This window comes from Schistocerca nitens, chromosome 6, assembly GCF_023898315.1.
Source record: "Schistocerca nitens isolate TAMUIC-IGC-003100 chromosome 6, iqSchNite1.1, whole genome shotgun sequence".
Classification (NCBI taxonomy): Eukaryota; Metazoa; Arthropoda; class Insecta; order Orthoptera; family Acrididae; genus Schistocerca; species Schistocerca nitens.
Window position 1 is genome coordinate 704,713,558 of NC_064619.1, and position 23,372 is coordinate 704,736,929.

General features: G+C 41.5%; 1 protein-coding gene across 5 annotated transcripts in view; it reads left to right on the forward strand.

Annotated features, from left to right (window-relative positions):
• LOC126262296 (protein MTSS 2) overlaps positions 1–23,372 on the forward strand; it is a 351,715-nt gene that overhangs the window by 266,184 nt on the left and 62,159 nt on the right. For all 5 annotated transcript variants that reach the window (XM_049958828.1, XM_049958832.1, XM_049958829.1 and 2 more), the window contains exon 5: positions 5,241–5,332. In XM_049958828.1, coding sequence (XP_049814785.1) covers positions 5,241–5,332 — 92 coding nt within the window. The remainder of the gene's footprint in view (positions 1–5,240; positions 5,333–23,372) is intronic.

Consider the following 23,372-nt stretch of genomic DNA (forward strand, 5'->3'; position numbering starts at 1 on the left):
CAGTGGGTAAAGTTCAAAAATTATGCTAGACATCACAATTTTAGCAAATCAGTATATAAAGATTTTGTTCTAATGTAATCTCGTGTATGTCTTCAGTTAATGACTTTCTTCATTCCTTTGATAGAGGCTTCAGTCTTCCCGCTCCATTTTGAAACCTTGGTATTTTCTACTATAAGTTAGGCCACTTCACAGTTTGTCGTTCCTGAGAGAACAGATTCTTCTTCGAAATGTTCTAAGTCAGTCGTTGGTGCACATGCAAAATTGTGTTTCATACTTGTAAAACTTGTGCTTTCCACTGCCGTGGCATCTGTTAAAGCAGTAGAGCTCTCGATCCCTTTTTGAGGTTGGATGAGAAACTGCGGCAGTGTTGGGGCGAGTTGCGGCGGAAGACGGCTCCAGAAAGTGTGTCACGAGAGGCGGCGACCTCGGCTCGCGCGGCGCCTTCCTCCTGTTGCTGCGCCCGCAGAGGGCCCTCCACGGCCGGAGCACCTCTCGTCCCGGAGATACCCTCTCGGTTGGGCGGTGCCCGCACTGCACTGACGCAGACGCCGCCCTGCCTGCCGTCACGGACACAAAAATTTAGTGTCCCGAGGGTCACTCGTTTCTGTCCTTAGATTTCTATTTGGCGCTACGTCAGTTAGCTAGTAAATCATGCCTCAAGACACCCCAGGCCGCTACTTGTTCTCGTCAGTATGTGAGTGGCAACAATATATTATCATCACATCGTAACAAACCTCTGAGGGAATCGAAGATACTGTCATTTTGTGTGTGTTACGAGAGCGAACGAGATACGAGGTACACTGATGATTCCACGCCGGCCAATATGGCCGAGCGGTTCTAGACGCTTCAGTCCGGAACCGCGCGACTGTTACGGTCGCAGGTTCGAATCCTGCCCCGGGCATGGATGTGTGTGATGTCCTTAGGTTAGTTAGGTTTAAGTAGTTGTACGTTCTAGGGGACTAATGACGTCAGATGTTAAGTCCCATAGTGCTCAAAGCCAAGCCTCAGCAGTTACGTGCCGTAGTGCTCAGAGCCATTTTTTGATGATACCACGGTGTAGACCTACTGGGTGTCCATAAACAGCAGTTACCATTTCAGTACATTACAATTTCGAAACTATTAGAGAAAGAGCACCGTGGTTTTTGTAAGACATTTAGAAGCTCTCATTTTTTCTGTTGTTGTGGTCTTCAGTCCTGAGACTGGTTTGATGCAGCTCTCCATGCTACTCTATGCTGTGCAAGCTTCATCTCCCAGTACCTACTGCAGCCTATATCCTTCTGAATCTGCTTATTGTATTCATCTCTTGCTCTGCCTCTACGATTTTTACCCTCCACGCTGCCCTCCAATACTAAATTGGTGATCCCTTGATGCCTCAGAACATGTCCTACCAATCGATCCCTTCTTGTCAAGTTGTGCCACAAACTCCTCCCCAATTATATTCAATACCTTCTCATTAGTTATGTGATCTACCCATCTAATCTTCAGCATTCTTCTGTAGCACCACATTTCGAAAGCTTCTATTCTCTTCCTGTCTAAACTATTTATCGTCCATGTTTCACTTCCATACATGGCTACACTCCATACACATACTTTCAGAAACGACTTGCTGACACTTAAATCAATACTCGATGTTAACAAATTTGTCTTCTTGAGAAAGGCTTTCCTTGCCATTGCCAGTGTACATTTATATCCTCTCTACTTCGACCATCATCAGTTATTTTGCTCCCCAAATAGCAAAATCCTTTACTACTTTCAGTGTCTCATTTCGTAATCTAATCCCCTCAGCATCACCCGATTTAATTTGACATTCCATTATCCTCGTTTTGCTTTTGTTGATGTTCATCTTATACCCTCCTTTCAAGACACTGTCCATTCCGTTCAACTGCTCTTCCAGGTCCTTTGCTGTCTCTGACAGAATTACAATGTCATCGGCGAACCTCAACGTTTTTATTTCTTCTCCGTGGATTTTAGTACCTACTCCGAATTTTTCTTTTGTTTCCTTTACTGCTTGCTCAATATACAGATTGAATAACATCGGGGAGAGGCTACAACCCTGTCTCACTCCCTTCCCAACCACTGCTTCCCTTTCATGCCCCTCGACTCTTAAAACTGCCATCTGGTTTCTGTACGAATTGTGAATAGCCTTTCGCTCCCTGTATTTTACCCCTACCACCTTCATTTTTTTCTATTATTCCATAATTTCATTGTGTGTGCCACTGGTCGCTCGTAGAATATCAGCGCGATATTAGTGTTCTGCTAATGTTCGGGTCAGCATTGCAGCATCAACACTTAACTTTTGCTTCGTAGATTCGTGCACATGTCACTGACAAGTGTTTATACATGATACCCCTGACGTAACCCCTTAACAAGAAGTTTGCACGGTGTGACATAGGCAGAGGGCGGAGGCCATGTGATGGTCCCATCCACCTCATTATGTTTGATTTAAACGATGCTGCCGTCTCGTACTAACGTCTGCAATTCCGCAGTACCATTGAGATTTCTATTCTACATGCGAAATTACACATTGCAATGTTTCCTGGACTGTCGTCATTTTCAAGTCTTCAAAGTGAAATCTGCGGCAAACGAAATAGGAAAAACTTCAAGATCTGCTAAAAGTTTTACGACAAACCAGGATTTTTTAAAAATAGTAGTGGGATTTAATGGACACCCTGTATTGTCCACAAATTTTACCTTTCGTATTTGCTATTAATTCAGAAGCTGATACATTTTCTTTGTAAGGAAGTCGCTCGTGCGCGTAGATACTCCAGAGCGAGTCTATAGAAGCATCGTCACTGCTACGGGAAGGCAAAGCTTTCCCCGACATTACTTGATTTTGTAGCCTGCCGAAAACGGTGGAAATGAGCTCATTTACGTTGACTATGAAAAGTAGAGCCCTCCGTGGAGTCGGCCGTTTTCTCCGAAATACGAGGTGTTAAATTACGCCCAGAGCAAGAGATCTGCCCAATTCGAACGCGATTTTCTCAAGGCGAGTTTCCGTGGTTGGCACATAAACTCTCTAGATCATTTGGTTCTACCGTTGGGGTGCCCTGTACAGATAATTTGAGTACTACAGCCAGCCGGAGGTCGATGTAATACTAAAAGTTATTCAGGGAATTAGTACATGGTCTTGTTTTGTTACCCGCTAGTTAAGACAATCGGGCAATCTGAGATTACGATGGCCACTCGCAGCTAAGATCGTAACCGGACCATTGACGCATCCTTGCCGCCGCTGAAGTAATTTGCCCCGTCTATTGCCGTGTGCCATTATTAGACCGCGTCTTTCTCGGTCGCCCTTAATTACATGCTTTATTTCTACCTTTTGTAAGTCTTCTCTAATAATTTGTGTCTGCAGTTTTTCTATGACCGCTCCTATAATCACGATCTTCTATCCAGGCACTTTTGACACCTATATCACTGCCATTTTACCTTGTGTAAAATTATTGATGTAAGTATGGTCTATGTAAAATACTCCGTGTTTGACTACCGCATGCTTTCCTTAATGTGTCTTCACACTAGATTTACTCCCCTGTGATCTTGGAGAAATCGGTGCCTTAGGCTTAGTCAAGACAGGCTGGAGGATTGTGGGTGCTTGTTTCGAAGACACACAACAGAGAACGCGGCTCCATCCTTTCACGCACTACAGGCGTGCCGTGCAGAATAATGGCATTGCGTAGCGCGCTACTTAGTACACCGCGCCGTATTCTTGTTCCTCCCTCCACCAGCCAGTTTAAATATGACAGAAAATATTAAAATGATTTGACTGTAGCGTCCTACGTACGTCAAGGAAGGACGACAAGACCGCTACTTCTCGCACAACTGTAAATGACTCGGCAGATACAGTTTCCATCCCAGAGGCAGATTGCAACCGACGCAGTTACGTATGGGTTTGTGAAGAGATGAAATAGGAAGAAATGGATGCAGTGTACATAATCCGCGTTTCGTGCGAAGGTTCACATCACTTCTATGAACAGAGCTGTGGTAACAGATCTTTCGCACGATATTAGACTTCCCATTCGGTAAGGTGCTATAAAGCCAGAGTGAAACGGAATAACTGTCTGCGGTTCCTCATAAGTATACATGAGCAAAAAACAAAGCCTCCGTACTTCAGACAGATACACAATGAATACGTGTAGAAAACGAATGATTTTGGGGCCCTCTAGTGACGAAGCCGTTCTGGTTCCTCCACGAACATAGACGAGAGCAAATAAAACCATGAATATGTAGTTATAATTCAGATGGCTGCTTCTGTTGTTTGGGCACCGCAATCGGCATGTTTGTTGTCCAAACCCCTCTAACAGTTCAGAAATTTTGACCTCAGTTAATAATGTCGCTTGACATTCAACAACTCTTCTCTAAGTTGGAGGCTGAAATAAAGAAAACGGCTTGGATAATTTAAACACACACACACACACACACACACACACACACACACACACGGCATTGGACTGAAACGGAAATGTTACGCTTTCAGCCCTTCAAATCACTCATGTTTCTGTAGAGTTGTATAGTCAGAAATATCACATGCTCGCATGTTCTTAGACTTTTCTGTAAACGTGAAGTATCAACATAGTGTTGTGTTTTCCAGAGAAAGAAGCGTTAAGTGACCATCAGCTCGAGAAATGTAGTTTTCCAGGCTTTTTCAAGAGTCTGGAAGATTTTCGAGTTGATTAATTTCGATGCAATAGATATCTTAATCTGGAACTTCAGACTGTGGTAATAGTCTCCGGTAGGAGTAATTTGAAGTGTTGAGAATTAACATCGTCGCCACTGGCAGAATGTACTCCCCCCCCCCTTTTTTTAATTTCCCCTCCCTGTCACCGATTAAATAGGTTGAAGTATTACTTAAGTAACTGTACTAACAGAATATACAATCACCTATTTCTCTTTCACCACACTCGCGATTGCATTACGCAAAAGTTACTCACTATCCAACTACTTGCCCTTTTTTCTTAAGACTTCATCATTGTCTAAAAATAATACCGGCTGCTGTTGCTGCTGTTCAAGCAACAGTACCTGCTAGCAAAGCGCACATCTTGATCATTTTATTGGCGTGCGTGCTTCTGTCTGAGTTTGAATAGAATCACGCATGCCTCTTATTTCATGTGATGGAAAAAACGCGCCTTGTATCTCTGCTACCTGCAAAAACGCTCTTGTGCTTTATGTGTAGGCTTCTAATAGAAATACCAGACTCTTCAAACCGGAATACATTCTTGCTCATTCTTATAATTTCTCTTTTGCAGCGCCATCATGGACTGCCTGGTAATTCCACTACAGGAGAAGCTAGAAGATTGGAAGAAGGCAGTCATTAATTTGGACAAAGAACATGCTAAAGGTAAGATGCGTCACGATATCTCGTAGTAGTGTTGACGGTATTTTGAGATTTGACTCGTGCTGAAGATGCTTTACATAGTATGCAATGAGAACTCGGAAAGTCTGGTGCTCCAGCTTGCCTTCGAAAGGCTCGTTGGCGAGGGTAGTGCGACGGTTGGTTTGCGCGCTTCGCGGCAGTTGCAGTGGGCTGCTGGTACTGCAGTGGGCCTACATTGACCCGCCAACTCCTGCGGACGCGCCCTCCTTATTGATTACCGTTGCATCCGCACTGACGTACGGCTCCTCCACCTCTGGTGCTGGCTGTCCCGGCACAGTCTTTTATAGTCCTTAATAAAGCGTACCGTTACCTGTCATTATCCTGTTACTGATCCTACGCGCAGCGAGAGATGTAACTTACACACCCTCCTTCAGACTTGATTCGAGGAAAGTGTGCTCTGGCACAAGGGGACGTTCCAATACCACGAAAAGTTCCATCGATATCAGTATAAACAGTGTACTTGTCATGAGGCAGCGTAACTCACCGCGCACAAATTACCCAGACTATATTCACCTAGTATTTGAGAATAAGAGCACTTAAACTTCCAACAAAAGTTAGAAATTATGTTTAAACCTATTCTAAACGATTTATGACTTACATGCCTAACATAAAGTGTATAACACATTAAGTTACTTGTAATGTAGTCAGAAGTTTGAAATTGTTTTACGCATAGGAATTGGATTCTTTAAAGACTGTGGGTTTACTGGCTTAGAATAGGAAGCGAAATTTGAAAACTGTGCTAAATTTGCAGGAACCAAGCGGAGTAAAATAAAATAAAAAAACATACAAACATAAGCGGTGAAGAAAATATTTGTAATTCAAACTTCCGTCACGTAAACGTCACGCGCGTTCCGTTGTTGTTGTTGTTGTTGTTGTGGTGGTGGTGGTGGTGGTGGTGGTGGTGGTGGTGGTGGTGGTGGTCTTCAGTCCAGAGACTGGTTTGATGCAGATCTCCATGCTACTCTATCCTGTGCAAACTTCATCATCTCCCAGTACCTACTGCAACGTACATCCTTCTTAATCTGCTTAGTGTATTCATCTCTTGGTCTCTCTCTACGATTTTTACCCTCTACGCTGCCCTCCAGTACTAATTTAGTGATCCCTTGATGCCTCAGAACATGTCCTACCAACCGATCCCTTCTTCTAGTCAAGTTGTGCCACAAACTTCTCTTCTCCCCAATCCTATTCAATGCCCCATCATTAGTTGTGTGATCTACCCATCTAATCTTCAACATTCTTCTGTAGGAGCACATTTCGAAAGCTTCTATTCTCTTCTTGTCCAAACTATTTATCGTCCACGTTTCACTTCCATACATAGCTACAATCCATACAAATACTTTCAGAAACGACTTCCTGACACACAAATCTATACTCGATGTTACCAAAATTTCTCTTCTTCAGAAGCTCTTTCCTTGCCATTGCCAGCCAATCTACATTTTATATCCTCTCTACTTCGGACATGTTATTTTGCTCCCCAAATAGCAAAACTCCTTTACTTCTTTAAGTGTCTCATTTCCTAATCCAATACTCTCAGCATCACCCGACTTAACTCGACTACATTCCATTATCCTCGTTTTGCTTTTGTTGATGTTCATCTTATATCCTCCTTTCAAGACACTGTCCATTCCGTTCAGCTGCTCTTCTAGGTCCTTCGCTGTCTCTGACAAAATTACAATCTCATCGGCAAGCCTCAAAGTTTTTATTTCTTATCCATAGATTTTAATTCCTACTCCGATTTTTTTTCTTTTGTTTCCTTTACTGCTTGCTCAATGTACAGACTGAATAACATCGGGGATAGGCTACAACCCTGTCTCACTCCCTTCCCAACCACTGCTTCCCTTTCATGCCCCTCGACTCTTATAACTGCCATCTGGTTTCTGAACAAACTGTAAATATCCTTTCGGTCCCTGTATTTTACCCCTGCCACCTTCAGAATTATTTTCACAGCAAAAGTGCTTGTATCCTTGAACGAACTATTTTTTCAGGTATCCTGCCTAAAAAATACATTTGATAGTATTATAGCCACTGGCAAGTGACACATAGAAAACAGCACCTCGTGCGCTTGATTTGCAATCAAGTAATATTACAGTTTCTTGTCCATACTTCGTATGCCGGACAAGAAATCAAACATCTTGTTCTGGTGCAAGATAATACAGGGTGATTCAAAAAGAATACCACAACTTTAAAAATGTGTATTTAATGAAAGAAACATAATATAACCTTCTGTTGTACATCATTACAAAGAGTATTTAAAAAGGTTTTTTTCACTCAAAAACAAGTTCAGAGATGTTCAATATGGCCCCCTCCAGACACACGAGCAATATCAACCCGATACTCCAACTCGTTCCACTCTCTCTGTAGCATATCAGGCGTAACAGTTTGGATAGCTGCTGTTATTTCTCGTTTCAAATCATCAATGGTGGCTGGGAGAGGTGGCCGAAACACCATATCCTTAACATACCCCCATAAGAAAAAATCGCAGGGGGTAAGATCAGGGCTTCTTGGAGGCCAGTGATGAAGTGCTCTGTCACGGGCTGCCTGGCGGCCGATCCATCGCCTCGGGTAGTTGACGTTCAGGTAGTTACGGACAGATAAGTGCCAATGTGGTGGCGCTCCATCCTGCTGAAATATGAATTGTTGTGCTTCTTGTTCGAGCTGAGGAACAGCCAATTCTCTAACCTCTCCAGATTCTGTAGTCCAGTTACAGTACCACCTTCGAAGAAAAAGGGACCAAAAACTTTATTGGCTGAAATGGCGAACAAATGTACAACTAAATGAAACTTTATAGCTCCCTTAATTCGCCGACAGATAGTGCTTAGCTCTGCCTTTTGTCGTTGCAGGGTTTTAAATTCCTAAAGTTGTGGTATTCTTTTTGAATCACCCTGTATAAGAATCATGGGGGCGACTAATTTAATTCAATTCACTGCCGTAACGGTCCAACAACGCAGTGTAACGAGAGAATTGTTTTAGCCCTTCCCAAAGTCACCTATTAACGATACCCTATGGAAACGTTAAGGTTGTGCGGGTGCGATTTCAAATAAGATTTGGAAAAAAATATTTCTGGTTTGTAGTCGAGAAACGCAGTACTAATCACGTAATAATCTTGTTGACGTGCGTAACTTCATTCAGGATGTTAAGTACCCGTTGATATGTCTGCCATTCCACACACTCATGAGATTCATAGCCTACTTTTTAATATGAAACTTAAATACCTATCATCATTCTATGACTGCAATACCAGATGGGATACGTCCAGTATCTTGCCTGTCCTTTGGCGTAACACTAAATCTTTCTCCATCTCCATCGTACGACATTGGAACAAATTTGCCTGTCATATTCACCTTACCCAAAGCTATTCTACATTCAAAAGAAGATCAAAGCTTTACGTTTATTATCGGTGAAGCTTCTTTCTCGGCGTAAAACAGCTGTTTCCGTTCTATCCAGCAGGGAACAGGTATCCCTGTGTCATTTTAAACTAAACTTTCCTCATCCGTTTCAAATTTCTTTCCATCTTACCTGCTAATTTCACTGTATTAACTTTCGCCTTTTTTCGATAAGTCAACTTTTCCCCATTGACTCCTTCTGTACTGTTGCCATACGGTTCTGTTAGATGCCACTACTCATAAACGACAACAACGCAATAATGAATTATTATTATGTGTTTCTTGCCAGTTAAAATGAATGTACAAATAAATACATGAATAAATAAATATAGTGCACCCACAACGTGTCACGTGCATTGCACATTAGTCTTTAATTAAATTTCATAAGAAAAATCTTGGGTGCTGATGTCCAGTAATTAGTTCTGTTCGACCCTGTACATAAAAATGCGTTAATACTATTAGACAATCGTCCATATCAATTTTCATAAAACGTGTGGTACCCATCACTTAATATGCAGACAAATCTACCAAATTTAGCAACAGCGCATATCTAAAATTTACGCTTTTTCGAACGTTGTACTTGGCGTCCGCGATTGTTGCGCAACGTTTTACCGAAATCGGCTGCAAAGTTTGAGCTCCCTACCGCGGTTTTCTTGGGCAGAAGGCAGCTGCAGGCCGCTCCTACCTGTATAGGCGAAGGCGCCTGCTCGGCTATTGTACGGAGGGCCCACGTTCCCCTTTGTCACGATCCGCCCCGCCTGGGTCCAGAAAGGCGCTTTTCTGCCGGCAACACCAGTTTACCTGCTCCCTTCCCGGACTGGTTTCTTCTGCTCCAGTCTGCTCTGTAAATGTCGTCTCCGCGGCCAAGGCGAAAGATAAGTCTACCGCTGCTTTCTATGCTGGCGAGCAATGCAGCGCCACTAGCAGCATCGAAATTCTACATCGTCATAGCAGTACGAATACGTAATGTACATCGAATGTCGCAGAAAGCTGTTTCGGATTTGTTATTCGGGCCTGTTAACGAAGAACGAACATTGTGGACTTCCTTTCTGTGAGGAACAGTCATCTAAAGTAGACGTTACAGTGATCGTGTTCTCGCAGCTACGCCGGTTTGCAATCGGGAGGGGAGGTTTGAGGTTTAAAATGACGGAGTCTGTCGCAATGTAGGTTTTAAATTAAACCCATATGTTACTTCGGTGAGTCTGATGAAGTTACGGTATATTCCCTCTCGTGGCCTTTACCTATCCAATTACCGTGAAATAGATTACTACAAAAAGGAGGGAGGAAGTCTGCAAAATGGTTCAAATGGCTTTAAGCACTGTGGGACTTAACCTCTGAGGTCATCAGTTCAACAGTCGCCTGGACTTAAAACTACTTAAACCTAACTAACCTAAGGACATCACACACATCCATGGCCCGACGCAGGATTCGAACCTGCGACCGTATCAGCAGCGCGGTTCCAGACTGAAGCGCCTAGAACCGCTTGGCCACACGGCCGGCTGGAAATCTGCAGTGAGCGTCCATTGTATAATGGTAAGGAAGACGTAGGAGACTTTACAACAAATGACGGCATATTTAGGATGATCGTTATGACACTGGCAGTGGTATGAGTTAACCCGAATTACTGTACAAAGTTTAGATTTGATCCTCGAAATGACGACACTGGACAGGAATCCTAAAGTTAACGCCTCCCGTAAGTTACTCTGCATGAAATGAAATCCGAATCCTCATGCAGTCATATGTATTCTGCGGCTCTCCGGTACTACGCGAATACCGGACGGCTACCATCAGCAAAGCGACATCCTAAATCTCGACCATCTGTCATGGTCAGGTCTCCATGCTTTAATGAAGTTCACAGCGTGTTAAAGCGTAAGACATTTACTTATTCACGGCACTTCGCTTCATATTGAATGTGCTATGGTTATAAAATTGGCATACGCGTCAAGGATAATTACGGTGTTAGATACCATATCTACATCTACACTCTGCAAATCACATTTAGTGCCAGGTAGAGGGTTCATCGAACCATCTTCACAATAAGTATCCGTCAGTCCAATCTCGTACAGCGCATGGAAATAACGAACATCTATATCTTTCGGTGCGAGCTCCGATTTCCCCTATTTTATTAATATGATCGTTTTTAGGCGTAGATAGGCGTCAACAAAATATTTTCGCATTCGGAGGAGAAATTACGTGAGAAGATTCCGCCGCATCTAAAAACGTCGTTGTTTTAAAGGTAGAGGGTTCATCGAACCATCTTCACAATAAGTATCCGTCAGTCCAATCTCGTACAGCGCATGGAAATAACGAACATCTATATCTTTCGGTGCGAGCTCCGATTTCCCCTATTTTATTAATATGATCGTTTTTAGGCGTAGATAGGCGTCAACAAAATATTTTCGCATTCGGAGGAGAAATTACGTGAGAAGATTCCGCCGCATCTAAAAACGTCGTTGTTTTAAAGGTAGAGGGTTCATCGAACCATCTTCACAATAAGTATCCGTCAGTCCAATCTCGTACAGCGCATGGAAATAACGAACATCTATATCTTTCGGTGCGAGCTCCGATTTCCCCTATTTTATTAATATGATCGTTTTTAGGCGTAGATAGGCGTCAACAAAATATTTTCGCATTCGGAGGAGAAATTACGTGAGAAGATTCCGCCGCATCTAAAAACGTCGTTGTTTTAAAGGTAGAGGGTTCATCGAACCATCTTCACAATAAGTATCCGTCAGTCCAATCTCGTACAGCGCATGGAAATAACGAACATCTATATCTTTCGGTGCGAGCTCCGATTTCCCCTATTTTATTAATATGATCGTTTTTAGGCGTAGATAGGCGTCAACAAAATATTTTCGCATTCGGAGGAGAAATTACGTGAGAAGATTCCGCCGCATCTAAAAACGTCGTTGTTTTAAAGGTAGAGGGTTCATCGAACCATCTTCACAATAAGTATCCGTCAGTCCAATCTCGTACAGCGCATGGAAATAACGAACATCTATATCTTTCGGTGCGAGCTCCGATTTCCCCTATTTTATTAATATGATCGTTTTTAGGCGTAGATAGGCGTCAACAAAATATTTTCGCATTCGGAGGAGAAATTACGTGAGAAGATTCCGCCGCATCTAAAAACGTCGTTGTTTTAAAGGTAGAGGGTTCATCGAACCATCTTCACAATAAGTATCCGTCAGTCCAATCTCGTACAGCGCATGGAAATAACGAACATCTATATCTTTCGGTGCGAGCTCCGATTTCCCCTATTTTATTAATATGATCGTTTTTAGGCGTAGATAGGCGTCAACAAAATATTTTCGCATTCGGAGGAGAAATTACGTGAGAAGATTCCGCCGCATCTAAAAACGTCGTTGTTTTAAAGGTAGAGGGTTCATCGAACCATCTTCACAATAAGTATCCGTCAGTCCAATCTCGTACAGCGCATGGAAATAACGAACATCTATATCTTTCGGTGCGAGCTCCGATTTCCCCTATTTTATTAATATGATCGTTTTTAGGCGTAGATAGGCGTCAACAAAATATTTTCGCATTCGGAGGAGAAATTACGTGAGAAGATTCCGCCGCATCTAAAAACGTCGTTGTTTTAAAGGTAGAGGGTTCATCGAACCATCTTCACAATAAGTATCCGTCAGTCCAATCTCGTACAGCGCATGGAAATAACGAACATCTATATCTTTCGGTGCGAGCTCCGATTTCCCCTATTTTATTAATATGATCGTTTTTAGGCGTAGATAGGCGTCAACAAAATATTTTCGCATTCGGAGGAGAAATTACGTGAGAAGATTCCGCCGCATCTAAAAACGTCGTTGTTTTAAAGGTAGAGGGTTCATCGAACCATCTTCACAATAAGTATCCGTCAGTCCAATCTCGTACAGCGCATGGAAATAACGAACATCTATATCTTTCGGTGCGAGCTCCGATTTCCCCTATTTTATTAATATGATCGTTTTTAGGCGTAGATAGGCGTCAACAAAATATTTTCGCATTCGGAGGAGAAATTACGTGAGAAGATTCCGCCGCATCTAAAAACGTCGTTGTTTTAAAGGTAGAGGGTTCATCGAACCATCTTCACAATAAGTATCCGTCAGTCCAATCTCGTACAGCGCATGGAAATAACGAACATCTATATCTTTCGGTGCGAGCTCCGATTTCCCCTATTTTATTAATATGATCGTTTTTAGGCGTAGATAGGCGTCAACAAAATATTTTCGCATTCGGAGGAGAAATTACGTGAGAAGATTCCGCCGCATCTAAAAACGTCGTTGTTTTAAAGGTAGAGGGTTCATCGAACCATCTTCACAATAAGTATCCGTCAGTCCAATCTCGTACAGCGCATGGAAATAACGAACATCTATATCTTTCGGTGCGAGCTCCGATTTCCCCTATTTTATTAATATGATCGTTTTTAGGCGTAGATAGGCGTCAACAAAATATTTTCGCATTCGGAGGAGAAATTACGTGAGAAGATTCCGCCGCATCTAAAAACGTCGTTGTTTTAAAGGTAGAGGGTTCATCGAACCATCTTCACAATAAGTATCCGTCAGTCCAATCTCGTACAGCGCATGGAAATAACGAACATCTATATCTTTCGGTGCGAGCTCCGATTTCCCCTATTTTATTAATATGATCGTTTTTAGGCGTAGATAGGCGTCAACAAAATATTTTCGCATTCGGAGGAGAAATTACGTGAGAAGATTCCGCCGCATCTAAAAACGTCGTTGTTTTAAAGGTAGAGGGTTCATCGAACCATCTTCACAATAAGTATCCGTCAGTCCAATCTCGTACAGCGCATGGAAATAACGAACATCTATATCTTTCGGTGCGAGCTCCGATTTCCCCTATTTTATTAATATGATCGTTTTTAGGCGTAGATAGGCGTCAACAAAATATTTTCGCATTCGGAGGAGAAATTACGTGAGAAGATTCCGCCGCATCTAAAAACGTCGTTGTTTTAAAGGTAGAGGGTTCATCGAACCATCTTCACAATAAGTATCCGTCAGTCCAATCTCGTACAGCGCATGGAAATAACGAACATCTATATCTTTCGGTGCGAGCTCCGATTTCCCCTATTTTATTAATATGATCGTTTTTAGGCGTAGATAGGCGTCAACAAAATATTTTCGCATTCGGAGGAGAAATTACGTGAGAAGATTCCGCCGCATCTAAAAACGTCGTTGTTTTAAAGGTAGAGGGTTCATCGAACCATCTTCACAATAAGTATCCGTCAGTCCAATCTCGTACAGCGCATGGAAATAACGAACATCTATATCTTTCGGTGCGAGCTCCGATTTCCCCTATTTTATTAATATGATCGTTTTTAGGCGTAGATAGGCGTCAACAAAATATTTTCGCATTCGGAGGAGAAATTACGTGAGAAGATTCCGCCGCATCTAAAAACGTCGTTGTTTTAAAGGTAGAGGGTTCATCGAACCATCTTCACAATAAGTATCCGTCAGTCCAATCTCGTACAGCGCATGGAAATAACGAACATCTATATCTTTCGGTGCGAGCTCCGATTTCCCCTATTTTATTAATATGATCGTTTTTAGGCGTAGATAGGCGTCAACAAAATATTTTCGCATTCGGAGGAGAAATTTCGTGAGAAGATTCCGCCGCATCTAAAAACGTCGTTGTTTTAAAGATGTCCTCCCCAAATCCTGTATCATTTCAGTGAGACTGCCCCCTATTTTGCGAAAGTACAAAAACGGCTGCCCTTCGTGAAACTTTCTCGATGTACTCCGTCAATCTTATCTTGTAAGGATCCCACACCGCGCAACAGCATTCTAAAAGAGGGGGTCAAGCGTAGTGTAGGCAGTCTCCTTATTAGATCTGTTACATTTTCCTAAGTGTCCTGCCAATAAAACGCAGTCTTTGGTTAGCCTCCCCCACAACATTTTTTGTGTGTTCTTTCCAATCTGATTGTAATTCCTAGGTATTTAGTCAAATTTATAGCCTTTAGATTTGACTAATTTATCGTTTAACCGAAGTTCAACGGATTCCTTTTAGCACTCATGTGAATGACCTCTCACTTTTCGTTATTTAGGGTCAACTGCCAATTTTTGCACCACACAGATATCTTTTCTAAGTCCTTTCGCAATTTTTGATCTTCTGATAACTTTACTAGTCGATAAATACCTTCATGTGCAAACAACCTAAGACGGCTGCTCAGATTATCTCCGAAATCGTTTATGTAGATGACGAACAGCAATGGGCCTGTAACACTACCTTGGGAAACGGCAGAAATCACATCTGTTTTACTCTGACTTTCCGTCAGTTATTACGGACTGTGACCTGTGACAGGAAATAACGAATCCAGTCACATAACTGAGACGGTATTCCATAAGCACGCAATTTCGCCACAAGCCGCTTGTGTGGTACAGTGTCAGAAGCGTTCTGGAAATCTAGAAACACAGAATCAATTTGAAATCCCTTGTTAGTAGCACTCAACACAAAATGTATATTTATAAAACTCTCTGGAGACTTTACCTAAGACAATTTTGTAACCTTAATCCTCCACATCGGGCAGTGATTGGTTTAACGACAAAACTGGCAAGTTTCGTCGTGATTGGGAGTTCCTCGTTAACTGGCTAGATAAGTTTGTTCGAACGACGGAGGAATGGCAAACCTGTAACAGGGCCGTGCCTATTAACGCAGTCCAGCATTCAAATCAAACATAGTCTTGAGGACAGCTTTATTTTCTAAATTGATTTCACAATTTCTGATGTATCTACTTCTAATACGACGTTTCGTATAATGCGTAGCTGGCACCAGACGCGAGAAAGAGGCGTCTGGTACATGCCACATCGTGAAAGATTGTCATAAGTGGTAGTATTCGAATTTTGATGACCCGTGACCATCTTACAACGTTTTGCCTCTGTCGATCTAGCGCTGCAGACTAAAGCGAAATGGGCGGGAAAACTGAAGAATATTGTCAATAGGAACGTTCACGTGGTGGAAAAGAGCAATTCCGCGTGACTATCAAGATAAGTTACATCACATTTAGTTGCACTGATAATTGCTTTTTATATCCGTTTTATTTCCTTTCATGCATACTTCGTCTGTCGGGGAAGTGGTGTTACAGTTACTTAACAGAACTCGTTGCGTCACTGTGCTATCAGTATTGTTGACACTGCGAGCTGCGCTAAATAAGGTTAAGTCGGCAGAGTGGCTTCAGGGTCGTCTGCGTTTACCCCGCTCAATTCGTTCTCCATCGTTTTCGCATTTAGGAACTGTGTCGTGCACAAGTTTCGTCATTGTATTCCGCTGCTGGGCTGCCGCATTTTCTCGCAGTCGCAACTCCATGAGGTTGAACAGGAATAGCTGTTACATCACGGATGACAGAAAACGTTGATGTAAACTGTACAACACAAGAATAAGCGTTCGTCAGAGCCCGTAACCGCAATGAAGTACCACGCATCGCGTGGAAGCTCAGGAAAAGTTGACTCTACAGTGTGTTACTAAATGACTAAACTGGGGCACAGACACCCGGTTCTACTGCCAGGTTGCCTATCTAGCGGCTTGATTTTGCAATATTTCGATGATTATTACCGAATTTAAAAAGTTAAAGTGCTGTCATAGTTATTAAAACGCATAGTATAATGTTAAGCCTTTAACACAGTAAGGAAAGTATTTACAGCTAGAAACCGTATTCATGTTTTGAGATAGCGTAGGTGCAAATTGCGCAGAGTACATTCACCCAGTATTTCATAATGAGGGCACTTGGTAGCTTCCAACAAACTTCAAACATAATTTCAAACAAACCTAATTTCAATCCTTTCATAAACTTTTTCTCGCTAACATCCTTGACGTCAAATATTTGACACATTGATTTGTGAAGTAATAAGACGTATGGAGTTGTTTTATACTCGGGTAGTTCAATTCTTTCAAGAATCGTTGGCTTACTGGTTCTCAGTAAGAGCGCCCCTTCTTCCTCATATATTCAAGGCGGCCCCTGACTATGTGCGACAGATGACCAAGGTGGTGACGCAGTGTTTCCTCGCACAAAGCGTTGTGCTAGGGAATTTAAAAATAGATTTTCTATCAGAATATCGATATCTCATGTTCGGTTTAAGTCGTCGTACATTATTCTAATGGATAGTCAAAACAGATTGCGATACAGAGAGAATCCACCAAGAAAAAAGAAAATCGGATAGCTACTGCTCATATTCACAAAAGAGTCAGTCATACGGTACAGGGCCTTCGAGAAATAGTTATTTAACTTCACAAGACTGTACATGAATGACGGTAGCAATTGAGAGTGAATTGTAACATACGCATCGAAACTAAAAGTTTGCCTTGGCGCCAGTTGTGACATCATGGTTAGAGTAGCGGTCAGTAGCTGCCTCATTGGTGGATCCAGCTCGATCGCTCGTTAATTACCCAACGTCCGTCGAGTCGAGGTGACAGTACAGCAACAAAGGGGAGTTTAGTGTTCTCAGTTGCAACAGGTACAATTCAGTTCACCTCTGCAGCGTTGTTACCTGAGTAACGAACTGCTTCAACGATTGATAGGTCGTAAGAGGTGTATCAATCTCGTATTGCACAGCTGGACTTGGAAGGTAGGGATGGGAAAAGCCGATCGGTTAAAACCGATACCGTTATTTTAGTTAGGAATACCCGGTATTTTTCGGAATTTGTTTGGTCTCTGATTTAACATGTGTTTATTATCTGTTAATAACTGAATGAAAAAACCGAAATATCAGTTGGCCATAGCAGCAGTGCTAAAATTTTTCGCTTTTTGATAAACCATTTTTTAAAAAACGAGTAATCTTTATTCGTTAAGTTTGTATGGGTTTGAAATATTCTGTTATAGAAAATGGGGCAAGCGATCAGTGCTATTTTTTCAGGGCCGACAGAAACGAGCAACAAATACATGGCATAACAATTAATACAGCATTGCTGAGACAGTAATGGTTCAAATGGCTCTGAGCACTATGGGACTTAACATCTGAGGTCATCAGTCCCCTAGAACTTAGAACTACTTAAATCTAACTAATCTAAGGACATCACACACATCCATGCTCGAGGTACGATTCGAACCTGCGACCGGAGCGATCGCGCGGTTTCAGACATGCGATTCTAGCTCGGTCACAGCGGCCAGCTGAGACAGTAATGTCCTTGCTGCCGTGTGTCGTGGCTTAAGGTGTACGCGCGTTCGTGCATTGTGCATAGGCTACGTGGGCTATACGGTAGTTTCTCGCTGCCGTCGCCGGACATCTGTAGTATTGAAGAATGGCACCAACCGTACTCTGGAAATATTTTTAATAAGTGAGGTAGCAATGAAGTCCAATGAAGCGCTTTCTTTATGTGCATTTTCTGTCACATAATGGAGGAAATTGTGCTAACAGTAATAAATGAAAAACTTAACAATAATTCATTAGTAGTATACAATACAAATAGGAAGTAACTGATCGCTACCCGTGTAGGCATAATATGCCTTTATCTGCTCGCATTCCTTGGAAGTGGACAAATTGAAATGAAACTCAGTTCTTCAACCTCAATTTTCACCCTTTCGTAATGCCCCAAATACAAAAAATTTTAGCAGCGTTTTAAAAAATGAGAATCGGTACGAGAATAGTGATTTTTTTGTGGTATTTAATCGCTTACCACTTTTGAGAAAAGCAGCGAACAGTCGACCGACGAAGTTTTTTTTCCTGTTTAATATTTTGATTCTGCGTATCTCGAAACTGCGAGAGTCAAAATTGTTCGATGTTTGTTAGATTTCTCAGTTTATTGCAGAATTTAATAGGAATAAAAAACCGAAAATCGGTTATTTCAGAACTGGTCTTCTTAGCTATAACAGTCATCCCTACTTACAGGTGACCTAATCTCTCGGAATGTGATCAGTTTTGTGGGGTTGTGCGCCTCCTCTTTCAAAGACTTCGAGTCTTGGCGCCGCATCGCAACAGCAATGAGTGAAGTAACTCCAGGGATGCTCCAAAAGTACGAGGTATGAGACGCGATGTTCATCGTCTGCATTTTTGTCGTGCGTCTGGTGAAATATACATAGAACATTGGTAACACACGGAAGTGCAGAAACACGACGTGTGATGGACTCGACAAATGTCTGAAATAGTGCTGAAGGGAATTGACACCATGAATCCTGCAGGGTGTCCATAAATCCGTAAGATTAAGAGGAGATGGAGATCTCTTCTGAACTGCACGTTGCAAGGCATCCCAGACGTGCTCAGTAATGTTCATGTTTGGAGAGTGTGGCGGCCATCGGAAGTGTTTAAACTCAGAAGAGTGTTCCTGAAGCCACTCTGTAGCAATTCTGGACATGTGGGGTGTCGCATTGTCCTGCTGGAATTGCCCAAGTCCTTTGGAATATACAGTGGACATGAGTGGATGCAAGTGATCAGACAGGATGATTACGTGCGTGTCACCCGTCAGAATCGTGTCTAGGCGTATCGGGGGTTCCATAGCACTCAAACTGAACATGCCCCACAGTCCCTGCTGACATGCAGGATCCATGGATTCATGAGGTTGCCTCCATACCCGTACAAGTCCATACGATCGATACAATTTGAAGCGAAACTCGTTCGACCTGGCAACATGTTTCGAGTCATAAACAGTTCAATAACGGTGTTGACGGGCCCAGACGAAGGGTAAAGCTTTGTGTCGTGCAGTCATCAAGGGTAGACGAGTGGATCTTCGGCTCCGAAAGCCCATATCGATGATGTTTTGTCGAATGGTTCGCACGCTGGCACTTGTTGATGACGGCCCAGCTTTGAAATCTGCAGCAATTCGCGGAAGGGTTACACTTCTGTCACGTTGATCGATTGTTTTCAGTCGTCGTTATTCCCTTTCTTGTAGGATCTTTTCCGACCACAGCGATTTCGGAGATTTGATGTTTTACCGGATTCTTGAAATTGCGCCGACTATAACACCACTTCCAACCTCACTTAAATCTTGACAACCTGCCATTATGGCAGGCACTGCCATTGTAAAAGTAGTAACCGATCTAACAACCGCGCCAGACAGGTGTCTTACATAGGCGTTGCCGGCCGCAGCGCCGTATTCTGCCTGTCGTATCTCTGTATTTGAATACGCATTCTTATACCAGTTTCTTTTGCGCTTAAGTGTATATCCTTGTAAAGTCGGGACGATGATGATGATGATGATGACAGCCACCAGAACAAGCACAAATAGAACACGAAGTGACACAGATGTTAGATATAGAAGAAAAATTTCAGCTAACATATATAGAATACAAAGACACAAATACAGACATTTGACCATTCTTGCATAGACTGCCAAGTAACCCACAAGTCGAAACAACAATAAAAACTATCAACACAATCATACACAACAAAATAAATGAATATACAACTATGGAAGAGTTAAAACTACTGGTTTATATAGGAGCACTCACTACACTAAATATACACACTAGGCAGAGATCAGAACCAACCAACACACAGAAGAAACCCACAAAACCAGCATGGCAACACAGGCTAAAGGTCAGAATAGAAAAACTGAGAAAGGACATCGGAAAGCTAACACAATTTATAAGAAATGAAATGTCAGAAAAAAAACGAAAAACGTTAGGTAAAATCTCACAACAAGAAGCGATAGAGCAATTAGATGAGAAGAAGCAGAAATTACAAGCATTGGCCAAACGACTTAGGAGAAACAAAAAAAGTGAAAATAGAAGGAAACAAAGCCAAACATTCAACGCAAACCAAAAGAAATTTTACCAGACAATAGATAACACACACATTAAAATAAACAATCCACCAAACATAAGACATGGAACACTTCTGGAGCAACATGTGGTCAAACCCGGTACAACATAACAGGCATGCACGGTGGATACAAGCAGAAACACACACATACAAGATGATACCACAAATGCCTGAAGTGATAATTTTGCAACATGAAGTCACCCAAGCTATTAATTCTACTCACAATTGGAAAGCCCCTGGAAAAGATAAAATAGCAAATTTCTGGCTAAAGAAGTTCACCTCAACACATTCACATCTAACTAAATTATTTAACAGTTACATTGCAGACCCATACACATTCCCTGATACACTTACACATGGAATAACTTATCTGAAACCTAAAGATCAAGCAGACACAGCAAACCCAGCAAAATATCGCCCCATAACATGCCTACCAACAATATACAAAATATTAACTTCAGTCATTAAACAGAAATTGACACATACAACACATAACAAAATTATAAATGAAAAACAAAAAGGCTGTTGCAAAGGAGCACGAGGATGTAAAGAGCAACTGATAAGATGCAGAGGTGACATATCAAGCTAAAACTAAACAAAGGTCGCTACGCTACGCATACATTGATTACCAAAAAGCTTTTGATAGTGTACCCCACTCATGGTTACTACAAATATTGGAAATATACAAAGTGGATCCTAAATTGATACAGTTCCTAAACATAGTAATGAAAAATTGGAGAACCACACTTAATATCCAAACAAATTCAAATAATACCACATCACAGCCAATACAGATTAAGCGTGGAATATACCAAGGAGATTCATTAAGTCCTTTCTGGTTCTGCCTTGCTCTGAACCCACTATCCAACATGCTAAATAATACAAATTATGGATAAAATATCACTGGAACATACCCACACAAAATCACACATTTGCTATACATGGATGATCTAAAACTACTGGCAGCAACAAATCAACAACTCAACCAATTACTAAAGATAACAGAAGTATTCAGCAATGATATAAATATGGCTTTTGGAACAGACAAATGTAAGAAAAATAGCATAGTCAAGGGAAAACACACTAAACAAGAAGATTACGTACTGGATAACCACAGCGACTGCATAGAAGCAATGAAAAAACAGATGCCTATAAATATCTAGAATACAGACAAAAAATAGGAATAGATAATACAAATATTAAAGAAGAACTAAAAGAAAAATATAGACAAAGACTAACAAAAATACTGAAAACAGAATTGACAGCAAGAAACAAGACAAAAGCTATAAATACCTATGCTATACCAATATTGACCTACTCATTTGGAGTAGTGAAATGGAGTAACACAGACCTAGAAGCACTCAATACACTTACACGATCACAATGCCACAAATATAGAATACATCACATATATTCAGCAACAGAAAGATTCACATTAAGCAGAAAGGAAGGAGGAAGGGGATTTATCGACATAAAAAACCTACATTATGGACAGGTAGACAATTTAAGAAAATTCTTTATAGAACTAGCAGAAATCAGCAAAATACACAAAGCAATCACTCATATAAATACATCTGCTACACCACTGCAATTTCATAACCACTTCTACAACCCTTTAGATCACATAACATCAACAGATACGAAGAAAGTAAATTGGAAAAAGAAAACACTACATGGCAAGCACCCGTATCATCTAACACAGCCACACATTGATCAAGACGCATCCAACACATGACTAAGAAAAGGCAATATATACAGTGAGACGGAAGGATTCATGATTGCAATACAGGATCAAACAATAAACACCAGGTATTACAGCAAGCATATTATTAAAGATCCCAATACCACAACAGATAAATGCAGACTTTGCAAACAACAAATAGAAACAGTAGACCACATCACAAGCGGATGTACAATACTAGCAAATACAGGATACCCCAGAAGACATGACAATGCAGCAAAAATAATACATCAACAGCTTGCCATACAACATAAACTAATAAAACAACACGTTCCCACATACAAGTATGCACCACAAAATGTACTGGAGAATGATGAATACAAATTATACTGGAACAGAACCATTATAACAGATAAAAACAACACCACATAACAAACCTGACATCATACTCACCAATAAAAAAGAAGAAATTGACACAACTAATCGAAATATCCATACCCAATACAACAAATATACAGAAGAAAACAGGAGAAAAAATTGAAAATACATCCAACTGGCTGAGGAAGTCAAGGACATGTGGCATCAGGATAAAGTTGATATTATACCAATTATACTATTAACTACAGGAGTCATACCACACAATAGCCACCAGTACATCAACGCAATACAGCTACATCCAAACGTATATATAAAACTACAGAAATCCGTAATTATTGATACACGTTCAATTACCCGAAAGTTCCTAAATGCAATGTAACATATACCGTACAGTTAAAAGGAAGTCGCGCTTGATCATGGTCCGCGTCACTTTCCATTTTTAACCAGAGCTAAGGTCTGAGAAAGGAAAGAAGATAATAATAATAATAATAATAATAATAATAATAATAATTGCACGAGTTAAAATTCACCCCAAGCTTCTATATTTGTGTAGGAGATTCAGTTTCGTGAAATTTGTGTAAACCTTGTACAGTCGTTGCTGCTTGTCGACAGTACGTGGCCACGAGGCCTGACAGTAGGAGCTTCGTTTTAGTAGTCCTCGTCATCGGTGCCTGCTGAAACAATGTTCTGAAGCCATTCTCTTTCCGGGTGGCACAGTCGGTCGACGACGCGCTGCAGCCATGCCAGTTTCCTCTGTCCCCCGGGTGTATGTGAAGCCGTCTGTTCTCATTCTCATTTCGCTTTCTCTCATTCATGTCAGGAACAAAAGATCTGCGAATGAAAAATTCGCCAAAAATCCG